This window comes from Benincasa hispida, chromosome 4 (genome assembly GCF_009727055.1).
Source record: "Benincasa hispida cultivar B227 chromosome 4, ASM972705v1, whole genome shotgun sequence".
Classification (NCBI taxonomy): domain Eukaryota; kingdom Viridiplantae; phylum Streptophyta; class Magnoliopsida; order Cucurbitales; family Cucurbitaceae; genus Benincasa; species Benincasa hispida.
The window spans coordinates 13,765,776-13,791,587 of NC_052352.1; the positions used below are offsets into that span (position 1 = coordinate 13,765,776).

At 33.0% G+C, this 25,812-nt stretch overlaps 2 protein-coding genes across 4 annotated transcripts in view; both read left to right on the forward strand.

The window, feature by feature from the left end:
• Positions 1-4,142, forward strand: part of LOC120076088 (probable thimet oligopeptidase) — a 35,532-nt gene extending 31,390 nt beyond the window's left edge. The window contains exons 17-20 of the mRNA XM_039029867.1: positions 3,019-3,092; positions 3,167-3,271; positions 3,495-3,575; positions 4,026-4,142. Coding sequence (XP_038885795.1) covers positions 3,019-3,092; positions 3,167-3,271; positions 3,495-3,575; positions 4,026-4,142 — 377 coding nt within the window. The remainder of the gene's footprint in view (positions 1-3,018; positions 3,093-3,166; positions 3,272-3,494; positions 3,576-4,025) is intronic.
• Positions 4,143-18,244: 14,102 nt separating this feature from the next.
• On the forward strand, positions 18,245-21,270 carry LOC120075634 (serine/threonine protein phosphatase 2A 57 kDa regulatory subunit B' theta isoform-like). Of its 3 annotated transcripts, none has more exons than XM_039029212.1 (3): positions 18,245-18,374; positions 18,696-20,260; positions 20,712-21,270. In XM_039029212.1, the coding sequence occupies exons 2-3, from the start codon at positions 19,043-19,045 to the stop codon at positions 21,069-21,071; spliced, it is 1,578 nt and encodes a 525-aa protein (XP_038885140.1). In that variant the 5' UTR covers positions 18,245-18,374; positions 18,696-19,042; the 3' UTR covers positions 21,072-21,270. The 3 variants fall into 3 exon arrangements, with proteins under 3 accessions (XP_038885140.1, XP_038885139.1, XP_038885138.1); XM_039029211.1 differs by having other exon boundaries at positions 18,251-18,374; positions 18,566-20,260; XM_039029210.1 differs by having other exon boundaries at positions 18,270-20,260.
• Positions 21,271-25,812: the final 4,542 nt, after the last annotated feature.

A 25,812-nucleotide genomic window follows, 5' to 3' on the forward strand; every position in this document is an offset into this window, starting at 1 on the left:
TGCTATTATCTGTTGCTGTTAACAAAGATTGGCCTTTGCACCAGTTGGATGTGAAGAATGCGTTTCTTAATGGAGAACTCGAAGAAGTTTATATGAGCCCTCCACCCGGCTTTGAACACCACTTTAACCATCGGGTTCGTAGATTGAAGGAGTCTCTGTATGGGTTGAAACAGTTGCCAAGAGCCTGGTTTGACAGATTCACCATGTTTGTTAAAGCTCAGGGGTATGATCAGGGGCACTTAGACCACACGTTGTTCATAAAAAGGTCGAGTTCAGGAAAGACTTCAATACTTATTGTGTATGTAGATGACATTGTTTTGACTGGTGATGATACTGATGAAATCATAAGACTTAAAACGAAGAATGCTGAAGAATTTGAAATTAAAGATCTGGGAAAATTGCGATACTTTCTTGGGATGGAGGTGGCCCGATCGAAAGAGGGTATATCTGTATCACAACGAAAGTATACTCTAGATCTCCTCAAAGAAATAGGAATGACTGGGTGTAAACCTGTAGACACCCCGCAGAGTATAATGTCAAACCGAGTAATGTTAATAATGGAGCTCCTGTTAGCAAAGAAAGATATCAGCGGTTAGTCGGGAAGTTGATATATTTATCTCACACGAGACCTTATATATCATATGCCGTGAGTGTTGTTAGTCAGTTCATGCAAGCTCCCTATGAAGAACATATGACAACAGTTGAACGCATCTTACGGTATTTAAAGGGCACTCCTGGTAAAGGTCTTCTGTTCAGGAAGTCTAGTAAATGTGGTATAGAAGCATATACAGGACTGGGCTGGATCTACTGTTGATAGAAAGTCTATGTCTGGATATTGTACGTTTGTCTGGGGCAATCTGGTCACTTGGAGAAGTAAGAAACAGGGAGTGGTTGCCAGGAGTAGTGCAGAAGCCGAATATAGGGCCATGTGTTTGGGGATATGTGAAGAGATCTGGTTGAAGAAAGTATTAACAGATCTTCAACAAGACAGTGAGCTTCCAATGAAGTTGTTTTGCGACAATAAAGCAACAATTAGTATTGCCAACAATCCGGTCTAGCATGATAGGACTAAACACGTCAAGATTGACAGACATTTCATTAAAGAAAGATTGGACAATGGGAGCATATGTATTCCCTACATCCCTTCAAATCAGCAGATTGCAGATGTCCTTACAAAGGGGTTGTTAAGACAGAGTTTTGATTACTGTGTCAGCAAGTTGGGTCTGATCGATATTTACGCCCCAACTTAAGGGGGAGTGTCGAAAAAGGGTTTGTTTTCCCTAGGGGTTTATTTGTAATTTATTTATGGGCCTAGGGCTTCCTATCTATCTATTTATTTGAGCAGTCTTTCTGTATTTCAGTGTAACTTAATAATAAGATTCAATCGTGGTTTTTTCTCCTTGCCCTAGGGTTTTCCACGTAAATTAGTCTTGTGTTTCTCTTCTTCTATTTTTATTTTTATCACATACACAACACAACATAACTAACCCTAGCACAATAGTTTAAATACCAACATTCCCCTGCAGCTCCTACACTTGGAACCACAACCAGCTAACCCTCTGTCTGGGGTGTAATTCCCTTTCTACCCGTCCTCTTCTACTCTTTCTTAATGGGAGGCCTACCACAACCAAAACGCAAAATGATGAACACCCCTGCCTTAATGATTAGCGCATAACAGTTTTAGAACGTTATTTGGTCACTTTTTGTACTCTATTGGCCATGTTAAGACAACCTAATTAAGAACCTAAGGCAAAACTTCTACTTTCTTTGGACTTTTGTTTTCCATAGTTCTTCCAGGAGATATTTCGGCTCAGAGGGAATGATACTATTTTCTTAAGTTGGAACTTCATAGTGGAGCAACCTGGAGGATCCAATTTCCATACCTTTTTGTCTTTCCTTCTTCCAATAGCAAAATCTTTGATCAGAATAATGCTCAACTCTTCCAATTCTTCCTTGTGTAAATTTCTTCTAGAAACAATATTACAAGAGTGGGTTTTATTATCTCAATTTCAAACATAATGCTGAAGCATTTAACTGCTTTGAGATTGCATAAAACCGTGGAAATTTTAACAAAAGAGGTGGAGATTGTTGATTTCCAATCCAAATGTCATTCCAAGGGAAGACTTCCTCAAGTGGTTAATGACGTGTGACACCAAAATTTTGAATTTTTCCTTAAGTGTAGGTTGCTGCCTGGTTTCTTGTTTTTCACAGTCCATCTATCTTTTTCATGAAAATATATCATTACCCGGTGCCACAACTCATTTGTTTGTCCAAACAACCATTTGTCAATAAGGTTTCATTCATTCTTTGAATTTCCAATGCCCAACTTCCAAATTCAAGAGGTTTGGTCTTATCGCAATATGCCAACTGATCAAATGCCTCAATCTCCCTTCACTATTTCCTCTGGAAACTAAGTTCCTTATTTTTCTTTCTAACTTTGAGCTACCTTGGTTTTTTTTTTTTTTTTATTTTTTTTATTTTTTTTATTTGTATTTTATTTTTACAAAGAGCTATGTTCCTCGGTAAAAGAAACAAGGCAATAAAGTTAGCGTAAGGCGCAAAAGAAAGCGCTTTTTTTCTTTTGTGAAACACACCATATATAAAAGTAATACATAAAGAAGAGAAAGCATAGTCGAAGAGGAAATATGGAAATAAAAAGACTCTTTAACACAAGAAAATTTTGCATTTAGGCTTCATAAATTTGATTGTTTATTTAATAAAGAAGGACAACCCTAATTATTACTATATTTTTAAAAATAACAAAAAAAGCCCCAAGGCCCGGGCCAGTGCTTAAAGCCGGGAGGGCTTTTTAAAACACTGGACATATAATATGTTGAAATGCATGTGAGAACTGTATCACAAAGTGTCAAATCCATTCCTACCCCCCAAAGGGCATCTGCAATAAGATATTAGATTTTCATGTTTGCATCCCAATATGCCAGCGACATTCTTCTTGCACTCTATTCATCAGACGCATGTGTTCTTTTTCATTGTAACTTGGGAAATGTCTGTACGTAGGTCTTTTTGATCAAATCATACATTGTGCTGAAAATGTTGACATCGTTGAATTATTCAAGCATCTCCATTCAAAGGTAATATTTTTGAAGTACTTATTTGTTTCCTTGAGTTTTGCATGCTTGGTTTTCATGTTACGACATCTTCCCAGGTAATGCTAGGTTTGCCCATGCTAGAAGGAACCAATCCTGCTTCATGCTTTCCATGTAGTGCTATTGGTTATGAAGCTGCCTGCTACAGTCGTATATGGAGTGAGGTAAACATTACCCTTCGAGCACGTAAATCATTTTTGGAATTTGCTTTACTAATAAATATATGCATAACATGTTCTAATTTTTTAAATTTTTTTGTAGTTCACTGTCGTAATAATTGTATCATTTAAAATGGAAAGGGGAAATAGGGTGTTCATGTGCAGTTATGTACTGGGCATTGGTTATCTTTGTTTAAAGAAAACATAAACAGCAATCTAACTTTTGCAGGTTTTTTCTGCTGATATTTTTTTCTCAAAGTTTCGCGGTAATCTTTTGAACCAATATATTGGCTTGCAGTTCAGAAACAAGGTAATAAACTTGCATTATGCATCAAAGTTTGATTTGTCATTTGGATTAATTTTATATCACCATTTCAATTTGTTAAAAGACAAAAAGAGAGAAAGCGGAGGCATAAGATTTATATGGAAAACCCTAGAACATGGAGAAAAAACCACGATAAAGAGTCTCCGTTTTATTAAATTTTTACATAATGTGAGAGATACAAGAGGATTCTTATTTATTGGCTCCAACAAGCCTAAATACAAAAAAGGAAATAAAAATAAGGTAAAGTAAATAACTATAACACCCTAGGACTAAAAACAATCAACCAAGTCCCTTATTTCCAACACTCCCCCTCAAGTTGGGGCGTAGATATCAGTCAGACCCAACTTGCTAACGCAAGAGTCAAAACTTTGCTCGAGTAATCCTTTAGTGAGAACATCTGCATCTTATTGATTTGATGGGATATATGGAATACAGATACTGCCATTGTCCAGTTTCTCTTTTATAAAGTATCCGTCAATCTCCACATGTTTCATTCGATCATGTTGTACTGGATTATTGGTGATGCTTATAGCAACTTTATTATCACAATAGAGTTTCATAAGTTAGACACCATCTTGATAAAAATCATATAGTACTTTCTTCAACCAGATTTCTTCACAAATTCCCAAACTCATAACTCTGTGTTCAACATCCGTACTACTTCTAGCAACTACAATTTGCTTCTTACTTCTCCAAGTAACCAGGTTACCCCACACAAAGGTATAGTACCTGAGGTACGCTTTCTGTTGGTCACTGATCCTGTCCAGTCAGAGTCGGTATAGGCCTCAATGCATTTCCTATCAATTTTTCTGAACATTTGACCTTTACCAGGAGTGCTTTTCAAATATCTCAGAATTCGATTCACAACCTCCAAATATTCTTCATAAGGTGCCTGGATAAACTGACTGACAACACTAACAACATAGGAAATGTCTGGTCTGGTATGTGACAAGTAAGTTAACTTTCCCACCAGACGTTGATACCTTTCTTTATGAATTGGAACTTTGTTAATAGAATCTCCTAGTTTAGTATTAAATTCTATAGGAGTGTTAGCAGGTCTATATCCATTCATACCTGTTTCCTTTAACAAGTCAAGAGTGTACTTTCGTTGTGAGACAGAGATTCCTTCCCTTGATCTGGCCATTTCCATTCCAAGGAAATATTTTAGATTTTTGAGGTCTTTGATTTCAAACTCATTTGCCACCTTCTTTTTTAGTTTGGTAATCTCATCAATATCATTTCCTGACAAGACAATATCATCCACGTACACGATTAGGACAACAATTTTCTCAGACATTGACCCTTTTGTGAACAATGTATAGTCAGAGTGTCCTTGAGTGAACCCTTGGGACTTCACAATGGTAGTAAACTTTTCAAACTAAGCTCTCGGGACTGTTTCAGACCTTATAAGGATTTCCTGAGTTTACATGCCTGATGATCAAACTGAGCTTCAAAACTTGGAGGAGGGCTCATGTACACCTCTTCTTCTAAATCACCATTTAGAAAGACATTTTTCACGTCAAGTTGGTGGAGAGGCCAATCTTTATTTACTGCAACATAGAGAAGAACTCGAATTGTGTTTAATTTTGCTACGGGAGAGAGTTTCTGGATAGTCTACTCCATAAGTTTGAGTAAACCCTTTCGCTACAAGACTGATTCTCTCTCAAACCTAAGAGTTTTACATTTTTTATTATGTGGAATATTTTTCCCTCTCCCCTTCAACTTCCTCCCCTTCTCCCTAACCTTGTGAAAGGTTGGTTGATCTGATTTGCCGCTGCCGAGAATTTCTCTTAAAAAAAGAAAGGGTTCCCAAATGCTTGCGGTAGTTGACCTTTCGAAAGAGTGGTAATGGATTTGGTAATCCATGAACCACCTGTGGTGTTAATCCACAAAATTTGGATAATCCTTTGAAAATAGAGTTGGAATCATTCTCCAGCAATCGTTCAAAATTTGGATAATCCTCTAAAAACAGAGTTGGAATTATTCTTCCACAATTATTTGTAAAGTTCTAGCTCAAAAAGAGTCCTGGTTTATATATTCCCTTCACTCCAGGATGTATTGGAATCTAAATACCAATTGTTCTTCCATTAACGCCCCCCTCCTCCTTGGCGCGTATTCCTCCACTAAAATATACTGGTTTCTGTAAGGGTTTGTAAACCAGGTAATGCACTTGGCAATTGCAGCCACCGGCATGGGCCAAATATGTGTTTGCGTTGAAAGGAAGGTCTTGAGCTGAGGGTTGTCGGGAAAGATTTAAAATGTGGATTTTGAAACGAATTTAACTGAATAAAAAGGGAACAATTTCATCGGTCATCGGATTCTCAAAGTAAACTATAACTGGTTCTAGTACATATCCACGACCTTCTCTAACTTTATTATTAGTGACAACGACCCTCCAAATATCTTCATGATGGTATGATATTTGTCCACTTTGGACATAAACCCTTATGGCTTTGCTTTTAGTTTCACCTTAAAAGGCCACATGCCAATGAAAATAGTTGTCTCACTTATATATTTATGATCATCCCTTTATCTAGCCAGTGTGGGACTTTGGTTGTATTTCCAACACCTACTACTACCACCTATGAAGCACAGATACAGATACGGCTACACGATACGGATACGATCGGATACGGCGATTCGCCAATTTCTAAAAAACTAAGATACGGATACGTCATTTTTATATATATTTTAATATATATATTGCTAAAAAATGAGGATACTGATACGTGAAGATACATGTTTTTCTTTAAGAAGTATAGGATATGATAAATTTAGCAATAACAATTTAATAACAAGTAGATGTCACAATAGAGAGTATCTCAATAAGACAAGCACAATGAGCTATATATCTAAAAGAAAAATCAACGAATTCAAGAAGTAGGAAGGTCGTGACGATCATTATGAACATAAATGCAAATAGAAGAAGACCGAATAGTACTGATAGACAGAAGAGAAGTATAGCACTAGGAGACGATGTAGAGGGAGACAGGTTGGAATGTAAAGTACACAGATGCATGCGAGCATATGTATATTCTTGACTAGTAATGTCAGATGGGTAAAGTTATATCAACCAGTGAGATTATGCTGAGTTATTATTGTTTTTGAGTCGGGCGGTGCAGACCATATCTATAGTAAATGGTGAGAGGAGACGTTGATTCGAGTTCTAGGTGCGGAAGCTTTCTAGCGTTGTTTGTTATTGTATTATTTTCTTTCGTTTTAGGTAAATAATGGGAGGGAGTAAGTGTGTATCTTTTCTTAAAAGGTGCCTAGAATTTTAGATTGGAAAATATTAGATGAGTTACTTGTCTTTTTTTTTTTCTTAAAAAAAAATACGCATAGAAATAGATACGTCAAATCACGTGTTCAAATGCGTTATCTAAAAAGTATCTGAAAAATATAAGATACGTCAAATCGCGTGTCAGATACGTATCTGAGAAATATCGGGAAAGTATCGGTATCCGATACGCGTCTGATACTTGATTCTTTGCTCACATGAAGTATCTGTGACCTTTATAGACTACCACTTTGGGTCACTTTCCATCTATTATATGGCCAAATGGACAGGTCTCCCATGTCTTGAAGCAGCCTCCATATATCTGAGCCATCGCCTTTGTGATTTTGTTTATAGCAGTTGACAAACTAATTCTCTCTTAAAAACTCAAACATTATCTTACCGTCTCAAATGTTACTAAACTCATTACTAACTGCTATAGTGCTGCATTGCCCGACACGCTAAACTTAAAGGTCTTTACATTGTATCCATTAAAGGATTGAATGAACTTTTACCTATCTGATGTGGCAAGGTTGTGGCTCCGGGAGGTGCAAAAGGAACCAATTGATGTTCTTCAGGACTTTCTTGGAGAGAACCATCAATTCAAGCCTTTTATTGACTCTAAGGCTGAATATAGCTTGTGAGTAGAAGGAAATTTTTGTAACTTTCCTTCCTTCCATTCTCTTGTCACTAAAAAGAAAGAAAGTTCACTGGCGTTTTTGCACAGGATTTTAGTTTGGTTTCATGGGAAGCACGGATATTGGTACAAAATCATGATATGTCATCTATTTATTTCATTCTTCTCTACACCGCTTAATAGTCGATCTATCCTGTGTGCATAGGTATTTTACTACATGTTAGGCAGATCGAATTCATATTATTAATGGTCCATTTGATAACCCCTTGATTTTTTGTCTAAAAAATCGTGCCTATCTTCTCACCATTTCTTAATTATGGGTTACATCTTTTCTAAGTAAACATTTGAAATTTCTTAATCAAATTCTAAAAATAACTTAGCTTGGATTTTGAAAACACTCCTAAAATATAGACAACAAACAAAAGAAACCAATGAAAAAAAGTAGTTTTATAGGCTTGATTTAAAAAAGAAAAAAGAGAAAATCTAAATAGTTATCAAACAAGCCTATACAACTACTCCGTTTTCACCGGAGAAATTGATTAGTAAATTTCCCTACCCTTAGGATTGTTAGCTGGTCTAGAGGTTTTCTTATTAAAACATCCTTTTCCACCTTCCTTTGAATTTAGCAGCAGCACGTGGTCAAAGTTTAGAGTTTAGCTGTAACTACTTTTTTAAACTTCTTTCAATGTGAAATCTGAAGTGATTGTTTAGGGTATCAGTTAGATTTCATTGGCTCCTATATATTAGGTTTCATAAAGAAACCGTATAAAATTTCCTGGTAGCCAGATGAGCTGATAAGTGATAACAATTAAATTTAGTGGAATGTGGGAGTGGACCCAATAGGATTTGACTTCATAAATCGTATAATCAGTCAGAACGACACCCATTTCAGTTGAATTCGAATTATTTATTTAGTTTTTGACCCCTTCCCGTTAGTGTGTATGGGTAAATAAAGATGGATACTTTGGTATGGATATATTTATTGATTTTTAATGGCTGTTATTTATCAATGAAAATAAAATTATTGAAACCTTTGCTATGTCAAATACTGTTTGTAATTTATAATAAGGTCTTAAAGGGTATTTTTTTCAGTACAATTATAGGATGAGGGATTGAAAATATTGAAAGCTTTACAAAGATAATGGAGACAACTATATTTTTTTTTTTTTTTTTTTTTAATAATATAATATAAGACCATTTAGGTAAAACTAAAAGCAAAATTAGGAACACCTATTTTTAAAGTGGACAATTTCATAATATTATTAGATATATAGTGGGATGTTGTCTTTCATAATTAGTTTATATCATAATTTAGCCTCTGTTTGGTAATATTTGATTTTGGTTTATTGTTTGTTATACAAATGATGTCTATAAATATCATTTTCATCTATTGGTTTCTATGTTTTGATTTTTATATTTTGAGCGTTTTTATCCTTCAACGTAAATTTAAAAAAAAAAAAAAAAAAAAAAAATAGTTTTCACAAATTTTGTTTTGTTTGAAAATTGGCCAAATAACTCAATTTTTTTATTAAGAAATTTTTAATTTTTTAAAAAAGGAATTTTGACATTCCTATTCAATTTCAAATGCTACTAATAGTATTAGTGGATGAGGTGTTTTAAATGGTGTATGTCAATATCTTCACTCTTGATATTTGTAATGTTATTGCCAACAAGAAGTCGGTTTATAAAATAAGGAACTCATTATCCGAAACTTTTCACATTCTCAAAAAAAAATTGGTTCATGAAATGAGATGCCCATCTCTTCCACGGTTGACACGTTGCATTAGAATTCCAGAGACAGAAGCCAGAAACCCCTATTCAATAAATGCATGGTAAGGAAGAAATCCAAAAGGGTATGACAAAACTCCAAAGTTATTGCTAACAAAAGATGGTACCCCTCACCCCTCTTTGCAGCCCTCCCTTAATTTGGTTCCTTCTTCAATGATTTCTTTACCTGTCATTTTCTCTCTTCATTTTTTTTAAAAGATAAGTAATGAAGAATATGTCGTGACCCTGCCCCTTGTGTCCATTATTATTATTTTTTATTTTGCAAAAAGAAGAAATACCCATATGTGGAAATTACCATAGTTTAGCGACGGTTGATATACTTTTTCTTAAAGTCAGATGTTTAAATCTTCATACCTCTGCTTATTGTACTACAAAAAGAAATTAACATACTTGTTGCACTAAAGTTGGAGCTTTCTGGAATAATGAGAAGTGTTGTGGTGGTGTGGGTTGGATGGTGTGTCTCTTTTAGATTTCTATTTTAGGAAGATTCACCATAAATGGTTCATCAAGTTTCTCAAAGTTCAAACAATTATTGATAGTTCAACTTTCGTATTTTGGTTAACAATTGTCTGGTTGTTTTTACCATGATTGAATTTGATGTTAAAAAGGTGAACTTAATTAACAATTGTTTTTAATTGAGGTAAAGGATGCAATGGATGGAATTCGGGCTTTGCCGAGTCAGTCAGGTTTATCTCCTTCTCACATTGTTCCATGTGTGTAACAAGGCTGCTCACTGAGTAACCCAATATGTTGTTGGTTTTGCTAATCTTTCTTTTGTTTTCTTTGATTCTTTCCAATTTAAAAAAGCTTGGCGGTAGTTGGCTTTTCGGCTTTTTGAGTTAGATTTTAGATGTAATTTTTGATGACCTGAGGCGAGCTTTAATGAATTTTTCTTAAAGAAAATAAAAAGGAGAAGAAAAGGAATTTGCCCGTTCAAATAAGGTTAGTTGACCGAGATCTGAAAAGCTCCATACAATATCTTTCTTTCTTCCTTTCAACTCATTTTGCCCTGTTCTTAAGCTATATGAAAAATCCAATTCTTGTTTTGTCAAATTGTGACTGAGTTTACTTTGGGGTATTAAAAACCGTTTCTAATTCCCGTTTTTCTTTTTTCTTTTTTCTTTTTTTATCTTTTGGGTCTTACTTCATCTTCGGGTCTTCCATTTTTGACGTCTATTTTGGACATATATATATGTAAAAGTAGCTTTTGTGTGTATATGTCAACCAATTGCAAAAGAAGCCCTAAGTTGAAAAAGTTTGCAAAAGTGCACAATGCTAGTTTCGTTTCAACTTTCACGGCAACAAAACACAGGTTCAGTTAGCTTGTTTTTATTTTCCAAATATTAATTGTCACGTTTTGCCTGCCATTACTTCAAGATGACTTTTATACCATATTATTAAGATTGAAAGCATATAAATCATAAACATTAAAAAGGTAAAAGAAAATATGCTCTTTTTCTTTATATTTGTAAATTTCCTGAAAACTAGACTAAGGTAAAATTATGAATATGGTAGGTTTGATAAATAATTAGTGAAATATTGTAGATTTGAAAGTAATTAGAGAAATACTGTAGTATTGTGATTTGATTGGTACAATTTTTTTAAAATTAGATGTAGGTCGAGGGTTGAATACTCGACTTCTTTTTTGTCAACCTTCGACTTTTATTAAAAAAATATTAATCCTTTACCAACTAAATAAAGTATTTTTTCCCTTTTTTTTTTAATATTAATCCTTTACCTTCTCTAAACAAAGTATTTTATGTAAATTCACCGTTCTATTTTTTAATAAGAATATCTTTATATTTCTTAATAATAAGTAAAATTAATTCTAAGAGACATCATAGAAAAGAATAAATTACATTTTTTTTCTTTCATATTACAACTATGATTCATAATTGGAAAATAATAAAATGTAAATTAAAATATTCATATAAATACAACAATTTAATGTTTCTCATTTATTTTAAAATATTAATTAAAAAATCAATGTGTACCATAAGATGGACTTCGTCGATTTTGAATTGGTTGTCGTCGACTTTGAATTCTAGGTTGCTCTGGTTCTTGTTGATGTTGCTCTAATTCTTCTGGATGTTGTTCTGATAGTTCTTGTACATTTGTAGATGCCTCATAGTATAAATATTCATTATGCTCTCCATGGCCATGCTCATGTCCATGCATGTATGAAGATGATGGATTGGCCTCTGAATCATAATATCTTAACCAAAAGTAGCATCATATCAGACTAGCATAATCAGTTTGGTTCTGTGTCTGCGCCATAGGAGGCAATTCTTCCACATTGTGGTTGATCTCATTGAACTCATCTTATACTCAAGCACATCCCCTATACCTAGGAATTGGTGGAGGAGCAATAGGTATATCGTGCATATAATGTATCTCCTTCATATAGCTCTCGTTATTACTGCATATAGTAAGAACCTGATTTGGATCATTTGCAGCATCACAAAGGTGATTGTTGTTTGATCTCTGTGAATTATAAAAAAAATTAGACAATATTTAAAATAAATTTAAATTAAAAATAATTAGACAATATTTAATTATGTATTAGATGACCCATAATTGCTCTTGGACGAATAATGTATCGTCTTGTAATAATATTGTGCAAATTGATTTAATTTTGAGTTGCATCCTTATCAAATTGCCCAATTGGGTATCCGTTGCAATAAACCTTGTATAACAGTGTCATCGTACCACCAAATGTGCAACTTTTTCAAACCAATTTTCAGTTCTTAAGTCGATGTCATGCAATAGAGGTTCAGTATTTCATTCTGATGGGACATTCTCTTGGAGACCAAATTGTATGATCACTCTGTTAGGCAAATGCTACTCACTAATGTAAAAACATATGTGAAGGCTTATCGTCTACCATATGTGTTGATCGTTTGTACAAAAATCAGACAAAGTGTCCATGACAGCCTTGTAAGGCTTCCAAATAATCTAAAACATAAAATATTATATTAAAAATATTGAAGATAGATATATTTAAAATATGTATAAAAAATTCAATTGGGTTTAGTATTCATGTACCTAATATCTTATGACATCACAAAACTTTAGTGCAATTATCAAAAAATTTAACTGCACATGACTTTGACTAAGTTCTGAGTAAAAACATGTATGTTGCTCAACATACTTAGTTATTTCAAACAAATAATGCAATTTTTTCTTTGTTGCACGAAATTTCTATTTGCAACCTTCTTCCCACTTCTTACACCGAATTGCCCAAATCGTCGGTACAATCTCATATGACATGTGACACTTAATAACAAAACACTGCATGTTGTAGCATTTTTTTGTCTTGACAAATTATCCCCTTATATAATTGAGTATTGTCACCATCTACCGTAACTACAATTGGGTCGTGTTCTCGAATGTTATCTGTTACATTCATATCCACATCATTGAATGTATCTGAAGGTAACTCGTGTTCAACAATCAAAATCCAACTCCTCAAATTCATCGTCTGTTTCCATTCTAAAATCTCTATATTGATTGTTAACCACCATATCTTTAAAATCACAGGGTGGTACAATTGATTCAAGATTAGGATCAATACATTGAGTTAGATCTTCAAATTGACTAAAGGGTTATGCATTCAAGTTTATATCCAACCTTACCCGACTCACATTAACATAAAATGTACTAAATTGGGGACATCGCGATTGAAAACATCAAGTTCATTGTTTGTTCCTTAGGAATAGGAAATGATATAAATCTTATTGATTCATGAACTTGATGAAATAAATCAATTAGAAAATAGTATATAGACATCCTGATTTGTTCTCATATCTACACCAAGGGACATCTCTACTATTTCAACAAATTGTTAAAAAAACAAGTCCACTATTCACATTTATGCTAAAACCCCACACGGTGATTGGTCACAACTCCATCAACACCATCAATCACATTACCATTTGTAAACAATAGAAATCCCAAACATTTGTCTGCCATTTTCTAAAAAAAAATAGACAATACATTACTAATTATCAAACTTAAATATAAATAAAAACAAATAAAGATATTAAAAAATATTTAAAAAACTAAAAAAAAAAAAAAAAAACATTGAACATTAAATTTAAATATTAAAACAATCGAATATTATAAGAAATATATAATAATAAAAAAATTTTATTAAATAAAAAAAACTGAACTTTTTAAAATGCACTGATACTTAAAAAATAACAGTAATACTAACAAAATGTAATATTATTTAAAATACAAAAAAAAAAAAACACTAAGATGATAAATCTAACATGATATAAATATTAAACTATAGAGAAAAAAAACTACTAATATTAATATATAAATATTCTTGAATTCAATGTCTATTAAAAAAAGTTAATATGATAGATTTACTAACATCAATATATAGCCTATATTAAAAAAAGTTGTTTTTAAATATAGAAAAATAAACCAAACTGATAACCTCAATCTATAAGTAATTAAAATGACATATCTAGCATAATATAAATATAACAAAGTATTAAAAACAAAAAACTAGTAAATAAAAAGTAAACTCACGAATTCAATAATGGTTTTACTTTTTTTTCCTCCTCAAAGTGACAAAGGTCCTTCTTTACTTTGCTATTTGTTATCCAACGAAAAACACTACGGAAAAAATGGGATGTTATGAGAATATGGATCCATAACTTATTTTTAATAACTTTAATTCTTTTTTGTTCTTTGTTTCCCAAAGAACAATAAAAACTATAAAAAAAATATATAACAGTATGATAATAGTAATAAAATTTATAATTATTTTTTAAAAAATTAAAATTTAGTAGAGTGAATGTACAAACCTTACAATTTGATGGGCGAATGTGGGAAAAAAGAGGATTTAGTAACAATTTTGGGAGAAGAAGAAGGAAAAAGGTAATGAGGCAAAAAAGGAGAAAGTAATTTGTGAAAAGTAAAATTTGAAAGAGAAGAAAAGAAGGATAGAGAGTACATGAGACACAAAGAGTGATACGAGGAAAAAAGAGGGAGGAAGATTGATGGAGAGTGATGAAGATGGATTTGAGAAGAGTGATTTGAGAAGTGGGTGTTGGGGTTTAAAAATAGGTAGGTCAAGTGTTCAAAACTCGACCCACGGAAGGTGAAGAATTAAAAGTTGCTTCAAAGCTGTCGTTGGAAGGATTAAAGTTGCTGAGGTGAGACAGGTTGAGACTTCAAGTCTCGAGGTGGACAGGCGGGCAAATATTTTGACAGTGGTGCAGGCGGGGCAACAGGTTGAAAGTTGAACCCTCGAGTTGGCTTTGTCGAAGGTTGAAGTCTCGACCTATTGTAGGTCGAGTTTTGAAAACTCGACCATTTTTTTTTTCTGACTACCCTCAACCTTCTAAAAAACTTGCCAAACTATATAAATCCCTAAATACCTTTATAACTACTACATTTCACTAAATAAAAGTTCCAATTATAATATTAAAATAAAAGTTTCCAAGATGAACTAGTAAATATCAATTTATACTTCTAGGTTGTTTCTTGAAATGTACCCTACTAATTTATATCATATGCAACTTGCAAGTAAACTTTACATCAAGTCATGTTTTTGAATTTCCCCTTCTCTATTTTAACCTTGGTATGTTTTCAAAATTTACAAATGGTCCATATCTATTAACTATTTGCTCATGTCATATTGAAAAACGTAAAAAAAAAAAAAAAAAAAAAATCAAATTGAGATATTTATAAGAAAAATTCTCACAAATAGAAAAAAATATCAAAGGATTTACATAAATAGCAAAAAAGTATGGATAGACAATGATAAACTTCTATCATTCTTTATTAATGATAGACTTGTATCAATTTCTATCGCTGATAGACATTGATAAACTTCTATCAACCTTCATTAGTGATAGACTTCTATTAGCTTTTATCACTGATAGACTTCTATTAGTGATAGAAATTATCAGCATCTATCAGTGATAGACTTGTATCGGTTTCTATTACTGATATATATCATAGACTTCTATCAGCGCCTATATTACATATAGACATTGATAACAATATTTATCACAAATTAAAATTTTCTTTTTGTATAATTATTTTTTCCTTATTTTTCTATTTTTGAAAATCCCTCATCTTAAAATATGAGAATAAAAATGACATTAGCATTGGCATCGAGTCATGGGAATTCCTTTCACAGCGGTTCAAGATCATTTTTCTTTCGATATATTATCGTTTAATTTAATCTTAGCATCCCTTCTTCTATATTTTGAGAGAAAGAGAATTAAGTATTATTTTTTCTCAAAATTAAATTTATTATTTAGATACAAAAATTTATATTATACATCAGCCTATCAGATAAGCTATAAGCACAGTAAACTTTATAAAACAAAATTTTTATGTTTTCTTTTAAATAATCCAAATAGCTCGAATCAACCCAGTCCAATTCTTCCTCGGTGTATACTAAAAATTAAAAAAAAAAAAAAAAAAAAATCTTCGATGGGTTGAATTGGTTCAAAATTCAAACCCCCTAACTAATCAACATGTATGTTGTTAATTAATGCATTTTATAATTACAAGTTGAAATTTGATCCGTTTGATTTTGGCAGGAAAAGTGGAAGAAATTAATTAATAATGAAGGGAAAAAAAGAAAAAAGAAAAAAGAAAAAAGAAAAAAGAAAAAAAGCTGGCCGCCAACAATGTCATATGAATTAACGATTTGTGATTGATTTTCAACGTTTTACTTGGCCATCTAATTATCATTTTCGTCACACCTTAATTTAAATATTTAAAAATAAATATTAATTTATACCTCTAAAATTTTGGAATGACATCTATTTAAATTCTAAACTTTAAAAGTTGTATCAATTCAAACCACAAACTAATAATTGTATCAATTTAAACTCTAAACTTTCATAAGTGTATTAATTTAAACTTTGAACTTTCATAAATATATTAATTTAAACCCTGAACTTTCATAAGTGTATCTCAATAAGACATAATGGAGGGTTTGAGTTGATACAATTACAAAGTTTAGGGTTTAAATTGATATATTTATAAAAGTTCAGGATTTAAATTGATACAACAGTTAAAATTCAAGATTTAAATTGATACAATACCCAAAGTTCAATGGTATAAATTGAAATTTGTCCAAATATTTTAATTTTGACATTTTAGAACATCAAATTAAATGAACAAAAATCAAAATTTTATAAAACTAGTATCATTTATTTCTATTTATCACTTTATAAAAAAGTAGTTACTTAAAAGACATAATGTGTAAATAAAATTAAACAGTGAACTAATTATAGAAACTTAAAAAAATCTTTTTACCTAAATTTTTTTATAAAGACCGAAGAGATCTTATTGATGCTAGCTCAGCTTGTTACACGGTGTTATGATACAAGTTGAATAATTATATGAGTAGGAGATTAAATCATTAACCATCAATATTTAAGATGATAAGTGATGCACTTTATTCACTTAATTATATTAAGATTGACATGAGAGAAGTTCGGCCAATAACTTCTTATATAGTTTCTTCGATTCTTGTAGGAATTGTTGGAGCTCGTTTGACTACTGGAACGGTTTGTTGTTGATTTTTTAAGGGAGCTGAAAGGAATATTGCTGCTATTATTATGTGGAATGTGTGAAATTATTGGAACACCATCAAAGCTTACAATGCTCCTCCTAATCTTGGGTCCGTCATTTTTCAAAGTCCGCCTTTATGCTCAAGAGTTCGGTGCTTGGGATTCTTCTCCTCCCCCTCTTCCCATGGAGAGCATGTCGATTCAGGATGTTTGGAGGTCGCCTACGAGTGGGTGTCGATTCAGGATGTCCTTCTCTGTTCGTTGAATCTGACTGTACTGAGCTGGTTAATTGCCTTAATAAGGTGGATCGAGATTCGTTAGAAGTTAACTCGCTATGTCAAGAGATTGTCTCCTTGGCGTTGGAGATTCACGTTCGTTCTTTCTTATGGTGTGGTAGATCGGCTATGGGTTAGCACATTGCCTTTGGTAATTTTGAGGCTTTATTTTGTAGGTTGCTCTTCTTCTTCCTCTAAAGAAGATGTTCGTTCTTCTTTTGTGTCGTCTTGGTTTTCTCGATTTTAAATGCGGAACTTGGTGGTGTGTCTTTGAGTTAATCTTGTTACTTTGTTCTGGTTATAAAATAATAAATAAATTTCCTCTATCAATCCATTATAATCGATGCTTAAAACATGGAAACATCGTAATTGGTTTCGATAATGAAATTGACTATAAAAATTGTGATAATAAAAAACACAAATTAATTTAAGTTTAAACAAGATATCGATTCAAATTTTCAAGTTCATTCTATTTTAGTTTCAAAATTTTAAAATTTATTACATTTGTGTTCATAGTCTTTTAAAATGTCTATTTTATTTCATGAATTTTGAAAAATATAAATGCTCATATTAATGAGAGGATATAGATATAGATGTCATCACAGTCTAATCATGTTTTAGTCAATAGTTAGACATTTACATAAGAAGTATATTTAATAATTTAAGGTTTTATCTCAAAATCAATTAGCAATGGGGGAGTAATCCATCTATCTAATAAGGAGTTTGTGTTTCCTTGATTGTTCCACTGTGAGATTCTCAACAAAGTACATCGATATTTTTAAATTTTATAAAAAAATTCATGCAATATACAAAATAAAAAACAAAATGTCGTAAATATAATATAAACAATAAATATTTTAACTTATTTAAAAAGCGTAAAATATTTATTTTATAATTTAAACATTTTCTAAATAATTTCTTTAGAAATATCCATCAACACCGATATTTTATCACCCTTTCAAATCGACATTTTCATCCTTTTTCATAAGAATGGGACTATTTTAAAGATTGAATATAACAAATTTGAAAGTTGAAATTTAAACCATTAAATTATTTTTGCAAATAAAATCATAAGAAGTAAAATCTTATAAAAAGGGAATATACAGCAAATTCTTAATTTATTAAGAGAGCGATTGGCATTGGGCATCACCCACTTGAAATGAAAAAAGGGGTTTATTTATTGATTCGAAATATGAGTCAAACAGGGGAAGCCACAAAGGAGAAAAGAGGAAAGCAGAGACCGAGTAATCTCTCTCTGTAAGTAATACGAAAGCCATTTTTTCCTCACAATCCTTCCTTTTATCGGATTCTCGGAGTCTCTGTTTCTCTGTTTTCGCATGCGTTTTTCCGTTTCTCTTCCACATTCAAAACCCTGATTCTTCTTTTTGTTTCTTTTTCTGTTTTTTTTTTTTTTTTTTTTTTTTTTCCAATTTGAAATTGAACCCTAGAGTCATTTGGGTGGAAGAATTCGGACGGAATATGTGTTGATTGTTACTTAATTCGTCTTTCTTTAATCTGGGATGTTCTTAGAATCGGATTCAGAGCGGGATTTCAGATCTTTGGTTTTGAGTGTTTCAGGTGTTTGGGTGTTTGGATACGAATCTAGCTAGTTTTTGCGGAATAGCAGATGATATGTTCGATTTTGCTTATGGGTTCAAAACAGAGATTTTGTCTGATCTGTTGTAAGCGTGAATCTGCTTACTGTTTAGATGAAAAGGGTAGCTTTGGTTTGCCTTGTTCATTTGAGTTGATGTTGGTAAAGTGTCTGCTATGATTGCTGGCTGCTATCTCCGGTTTACACTGGAAAAATGGAGTGTTTACTGAACTGATGGATTTGTAGTATTTAGCTCTCAACAGGTTTCTGGAAGCTAAGGAAAGAGCGTTTTACTTTTTTGGGAGTGTCACTTTGTCGGTTTTTATGAATTATGATCAAACAGATATTTAGTAAGCTTCCCCGAAAATCATCGAAGAGTGCTGAGAGTAGGGAACATGGTGGAAGCCATATGGCGCCTTCGACCGCTTATGCTTCTGCCAGTTCGAGAAGTAATGATTTAGCATCTGGCAAGTCAGCAAATTTGGTTTCGTCTTTTGCAGCAACGAACTCTGGTCAAGATGTGGGGCAAAATCATGGTACCAAGTCTAATAAAGGTGGGAACACGAAACTGAATGGAATTCCCACGTCTTCATATGAGCCATTGCCTGGGTTTAGGGAAGTTCCAAGCTCTGAAAAGCCGAATTTGTTTGTTAAGAAGCTAAATCTATGCTGCTTTTTGTTTGACTTCAGTGACCCAACAAAGCACCTTAAAGAGAAGGAGATCAAGCGACAAACTTTGTTGGAGATTGTGGATTATGTAACTTCTGTCAATAGTAAATTTACTGAAACTGTTATTCAGGAAGTTATAAAAATGGTCTCCATAAATTTATTTAGAACAATGAGTCCTCAACCACGTGAGAGCAAAATTGTGGAGGGTTTTGATTTGGAAGAGGAGGAGCCTTCAATGGATCCTGCATGGCCTCATTTGCAAATCGTGTATGAATTCTTTCTCAGATTTGTAGCCTCGCCTGAGATGGACGCAAAATTGGCTAAAAGATATATCGATCATTCTTTCATTCTGAAACTGCTGGATTTGTTCGACTCTGAAGATCCTAGAGAAAGAGAATACTTGAAGACAATTCTGCACCGCATCTATGGGAAATTTATGGTACACCGGCCATTTATTAGAAAAGCTATAAATAACATATTTTATCGATTTATATTTGAGACTGAAAAGCATAATGGGATTGCTGAACTTTTAGAAATCTTGGGAAGTATCATCAATGGGTTTGCTCTTCCTCTGAAAGAAGAGCACAAGTTATTCCTTGTTCGTGCGTTGATCCCTTTGCATAAACCGAAATGTCTAGCTATGTACCACCAGCAGTTATCATACTGCATCACGCAATTTGTAGAGAAAGATTGCAAGCTTGCTGATACAGTCATAAGAGGTTTATTGAAGTATTGGCCAGTTACAAATAGTTCAAAAGAAGTCATGTTTCTCAGTGAGTTGGAAGAAGTATTAGAAGCAACTCAACTTCCAGAGTTCCAGCGCTGCATGGTACCCTTGTTTCGCCAGATCGCTCGATGTCTTAATAGTTCACATTTTCAGGTACTAGTTGGCTTCATTGATTGCTTGGATTCACCTGTTGATATTATAAACAGTTTGTGTTTTGTTGTTGTGCGGTCATATGTTTTGGTGATACGGTCTGCCTTGCATTTAGATTTGACTGTCAGTACCTCTAGGCAGACCTGGCCAAGTGAAAATTTGAGATTATATATATAAGATTGTAACTTGTAAGCATGAAGTTTGAATGTTATAAGATTGTAAATTAGGTAATACTGCTGTGGGAAGATCAATACTTTTCTTATTTTTGTATTTTCCCAAACGTTCCTAGCTTTTTTTTTCCTCTAGAAAATTATCCCACTCTGGGGGGTAGTAGCATTAAAACTCCCAAGTATCTAGCATGTGGAGAGTGGAATGAAATATTTGATTTTTCCTAGTGGTGTGTACTTCCACTTGTTCTTGAAACCTAACCTTGGTCAGCATTTTGATTTCCTAGGTAGCAGAAAGGGCGCTGTTCTTGTGGAATAATGACCACATTGAAAACTTGATCAAAGAAAATCGAAAGGTCATACTGCCCATAATCTTTCCAGCTCTGGAAAAGAATGCCAGGAGTCATTGGAACCAGGCAGTCCATAGCTTGACTTTGAACGTTCGAAAAATATTTTATGATCTTGATCCTGATCTGCTCAAAGAATGCTTAGTCAAGTTTCAGGAAGATGAATTGAAGGAAAATGAGCGGAAAGCAAGACGAGAGGCTACATGGAATCGTTTAGAAGAGCTTGCTGCAAAGAAAGCTGCAAGTAATGAAGCCGTGCTTGTTTCTCATAAATTACCCACTCGGACAACATCGGTTTAGTGAAAGAGTAAGACATATTTACTTCCATTTACCCGACCTTGTTGATTGGGGTGTAATATGCTGTAGTAGCATATAGTTTAGGTCAAATTTCCATGGACCATTGATTTGTTACCTGCTATATGATTATATCTTGTGGGGTTCTTTTCTGTCAAATAACCATAGTTCCAGTATGCATATTCTTAACTTTTTCTGCGTGCTATTCTCAAGTCCTTTATGTAGCGGGTCCTTACCTTACAGATTATTGTGCTAGATATTTGGTAGCCTGCACATAAAATAATGCCCTTAAATATGCCTGTTTGACAAGCATTATGCAGTAATTGCTCATCTGTGTAGACATATGTCAAACTTATGAATCAGATTGCTGATCTACCAATGCTTGTAATTTGATAGGATATTATTCAAAAGACAAATACCTGAAAGGCTTTTGAGAGGGTACCTTCTTATGTATACACTGATGAAGTAGGAAACTCCAGTCCTTGGTGAAAAGAAGCAAGTTACCAGTTTGGTACTTGTATAGAACAACACTTTCTTAGACTACCTAGCGATATATTACTGGTAGGATCAGAGTTTGTGATGATGAAGTCAACTAATCTGGTTAGCCTTATAAAGCTCACTCAGCTTTGCATCTCCCCTCTACCTCAATGAGGTTGGAAGTCTCTAAATAGATGTGACCAGTTGGACATTTTTCTAAGCAATTTGTCGAGTCTATAAAGCTTTGCCTATTGGTATTACAATACCTCTTTTGAGTTGAGTTATGCCTAGGATAGGAATGAGGATGATAGTAACAACTGGTCTGTCCAATTTGTTTTCCCATAAGGATCAACTGTGGCTAATTAACTCATAGGGTATTATAAATTGACATATGGAGGAGACGTAATTTGGAGCGAAAGAATATAAAATAAGTGCATAGACCTGACTGAAATAAGCAAACGAGTAAAAGATAAAAAGTTGATTTGAACAGCACTGTCTCCCCAATATCTCCCTCCTTTACGAAAACAGAGATCCTACTGGAACTCACCTACCAAACCTCATAAACAAAAGATAAACTAAAACATAAGAGAGACATTATAAATGAAGGTAAGAACTATTATTAAAAGAATAAATGTTGATCTTTGTGGTAAGAAAGCAGCAAGAAGTGTAATTAATCTGTCTGATTAGATTTAAGTAGCCAGACAAAATAATCTATTGAAAAATTATTATTCATGGTTGACAGTCCTGAAGTGCCAATTAAGACTTTTATTCCTCTCGTAGGGAAAGATGATGTGGATTGTATGAATTTAACATTATTATTATTTTTTTGTGATTGGACTATGAGCCATGAGGTAGCTATTCTCTTCCTCTCCTTTTGCTCCGCCCCTGATTCACAGGAAGTCATCGAGACTTTTTGCCAATCAAATAATATTGGTAATCACGAATTAACTACTTATACTATTGAGTAGTACAAGTGGCAAGTCTACGTTGAACCACAAAGAAAAATGGAAATTAATTCCTCAAAGCCCATTTTGATTAATGTGGTAAATTGGGAGGAGAGGGGGAGGTTTTGTGTAGATTGAGATTTGAAATGGGACTGCAAGAAAGTAAAGATAGAAATGCAATCAATAAAGACATTCTAGCTTAGAGGATTGGAATGGCTCAATGTAATATTGTTCATCGAATTTTTCAAATATAATTTTAGCTTTTTGATTATGCCTAGCCCAATTGATTGGAAATTCAATCACTGGTCCTAATTACCTAAACATGAATAGATGAATCAATACTAAACAATATTTAACCAACTGTATTACGCTCTAGGACTTACGCTAGGATGAATATTCAATTTACAATCACCTAATTGAATATTCAATATAGTTTTCCCTAGGTCAACAAGTCAATGCTCTTCGTTATAGACAACCAATTACAAGCTTATCTAACCTTTTGCTTTTTGAAAATTAACTTATAATTTCATCTCACATATTATAAGCTAATCTCAAGTAATCAATTGCAAGTTTCCAAGTAATTTGTCAGGCAATCAAAGAGAAAATGTAATCATAAAACAAATTTAAATGGAAAGAAACTCATAGCCAAGTTATAGGAATTACATTTAAACAGATCTTCCAAAATTAGATAGAATTAATTCCAAAATCTTCTATACTAAAACCCCATAACCCTTACCTTCCCATGGAGATAGATAATAAGATCTGACATCATCTTTATCAATTACATGAGAGAAAAGGAAGAAAAGGAAGAAAAATACAAGTGGAAGGGAGAAAATGGAGAGAAAGTTGGCTAAGAATTGAATGGAAGATGATAAACTACTCTAGAAATGAAGCAAACCTTATATAAAGTCGCGGCAGCATCGCATTGGCCCCAAAGGCTCCTTTGTCGTAGTGAAGCGTTGCGCCCTACTACTCGCACGTGCAACAGACATCTGGCGTGGTGTGGCACTATAACAAATAGGTGCTACTGCCTTGCAGTGCTGTGCATGGGCGTCGCAGCATTGCACGACGTTATGGCCCACGACCCAATTAGCCTAATTTGCTCTATTTAGCTTCGTTTTGCTTTCTAAATGCTATGTTTAAGTCAAAAACGGTCTGTAACGCTCTAGAGTGTATGAATTACTCGAGATCATGTAAATAAGATTATATAAGTCCTTTAAACATCATAAATGAGCTAGATTAGAGGCACTAAGATAGTATATCTTGGGTGAGTTCAATCCCTTGTCGCAGTTGTCTTGCTCCCTGTGAGTCATTGTTACCATGACATGCAATTGTTACACAAGCAAGTAGGTGTCCTGAGTTCCCCATGGTTCCTTAAGGGAGAGTTTGAGGTGCAGGCTCGAAATCAAAAGCTTGAGAATCAAATGCTTAGAGGCTTATTTGAGGGGGTTTTGAAACCTAGGAATTACAAAGCTTGTGTTTGGGGTACAGGGTTTGGAAGCCTGGGATTCTGAAGCCTGTGTTTGGGGTACAAACATAGGTTTGGGTAATCTAATTTTTTTTCTCCTTATTTTTAGTGGTTGTTTTGTGAATAGTATAATCTCTAGTGTATTTTGCATCAATTTTTGTTTATTTTAAAAGAAAAAAATTAATTTATTCATTTTAAAATCAAATTTATATTAGTTTATCTTTTGTAATCCTAAATTAATCCATTTGGGTTTATTAATTTCTATGACAATAATATATGAATGACAATGATTTAGTTATTTCTATATAAAAAATAGCTTTTAGTAAAAAAAAAAAAAAAGTAACGAAGTTTTGATATTAAGTTTTATAACAAGTTCAGTTTGCCTTTAAATTTCTAATTTATCTCATTTTAAATAACAACTTTATCTTTTGATAACAAAGTAATAAATTTTGAAATTTAGTATCATAACACATTATAACAAAGATAGTTTTGCTTTAAATTCTTAAATTATCTTTTTTTTTTAATCGTTTTGTCACGAAATGAATTTTATGTTTGAGGTTTGCATTTAATAGCATTCTTTATCCATCAGTTGGGTTTTTTTGGGTAGAAAAATGAAGAAGGAGAAAAGGAGAAATTGAAGGGAAAAGTGGAGAAAGAAGGAAGAAAGAAAAAAATTATCGATGACTATCACCAATGATGGTAGTTTCAATGGTTGGTAAAGAGAATTTGATGACCAATGAGCATCACGAATGATGCAACATTTAGTATTTAGAGCTCCTAGATGAAAAAGTCAATTTCTTGTTTTTGAGTTCGTAAAAATGAGTAAAAAAGGGAGAGAGAGGAAGAAGAAGAAAAGGAGAAAACACAAAAACTAAACTCTAGTGACCATCACTATGGTCAATTGACGATGGCATGATGATCGGGCGATTATCGACAGTCAAGTCGGTCGATTGATAGTCGGGGGTCATGACATTTGTTTGTTGGCTATCACAACGGTCGGTCATTAACATGAAGGAAATCGGTGAAGGTCCCTGTGCGGAAACGTGGGGATCGATCCCAATTTTATTTTTCAAGACTATTAATTTACAAAATAGAGACAATTATGCATTACAATAAAATTCTACAGCATGCAAATTAAGAAGAAAATTAATGATAAAAAGACTTACTCTTGAAGCCAATCTTCTTCGTGTAGTTCCTCAATTTGGATCACTTGGAACTCCAATCCGAAATCCCAAAATGGGCACTACCACTAGAGAACCTTCTGTATTCTCTTGGGATTGAGAATTCAAGCAAAAATTGTGGGCTTTGCTTGAATTCGAGAGAGAGGAAAAGAAGAGAGGAGGGAGAAGAAAAGTAGAGAAGAAAACTTGCTTTTCTTCTCTGTATTTTCCAAGGAGGAGAACTAGAGAGAGATCACTGTGTCAAAAAACAGAATTATGGAATAAGAGAACTGAAACCCCCACTTGCACGTACTGGTTGAGAAAATTAATTATATATATATATATATATAAAATAATTAATGTATTGTGTGTGTATATATATATAAAACACATAACCTATAGTTTTTATATTGTATCAAATACAATATAACCTATAGTTTTATTTTCTCTCAATAATACATGGTATTTAATATAAATCACATTTATACTAAATTCAATTATATGAATCTCATCCATATATTATTTAATATTTGAATTATATTCAAATATTTAATTTCCTTTCTACCATTTATGATATTTAACATAAATAATATTTATATTAAAATTTGATTATATGAGTCTCATTCATATAATTAGTATTTGAATCATATTCAAATATTTAATTCCTCTCAAAATAAATATTATATTATAATGTATCA

Excerpts from the sequence above, each read along its gene's own strand:
- LOC120075634 (XM_039029212.1), top strand. The coding sequence starts at position 19,043 with ATGATCAAACAGATATTTAGTAAGCTTCCCCGAAAATCATCGAAGAGT. Across the intron at positions 20,261-20,711 it reads TTAATAGTTCACATTTTCAG|GTAGCAGAAAGGGCGCTGTT; the intron begins GTACTAGTTGGC and ends TTGATTTCCTAG.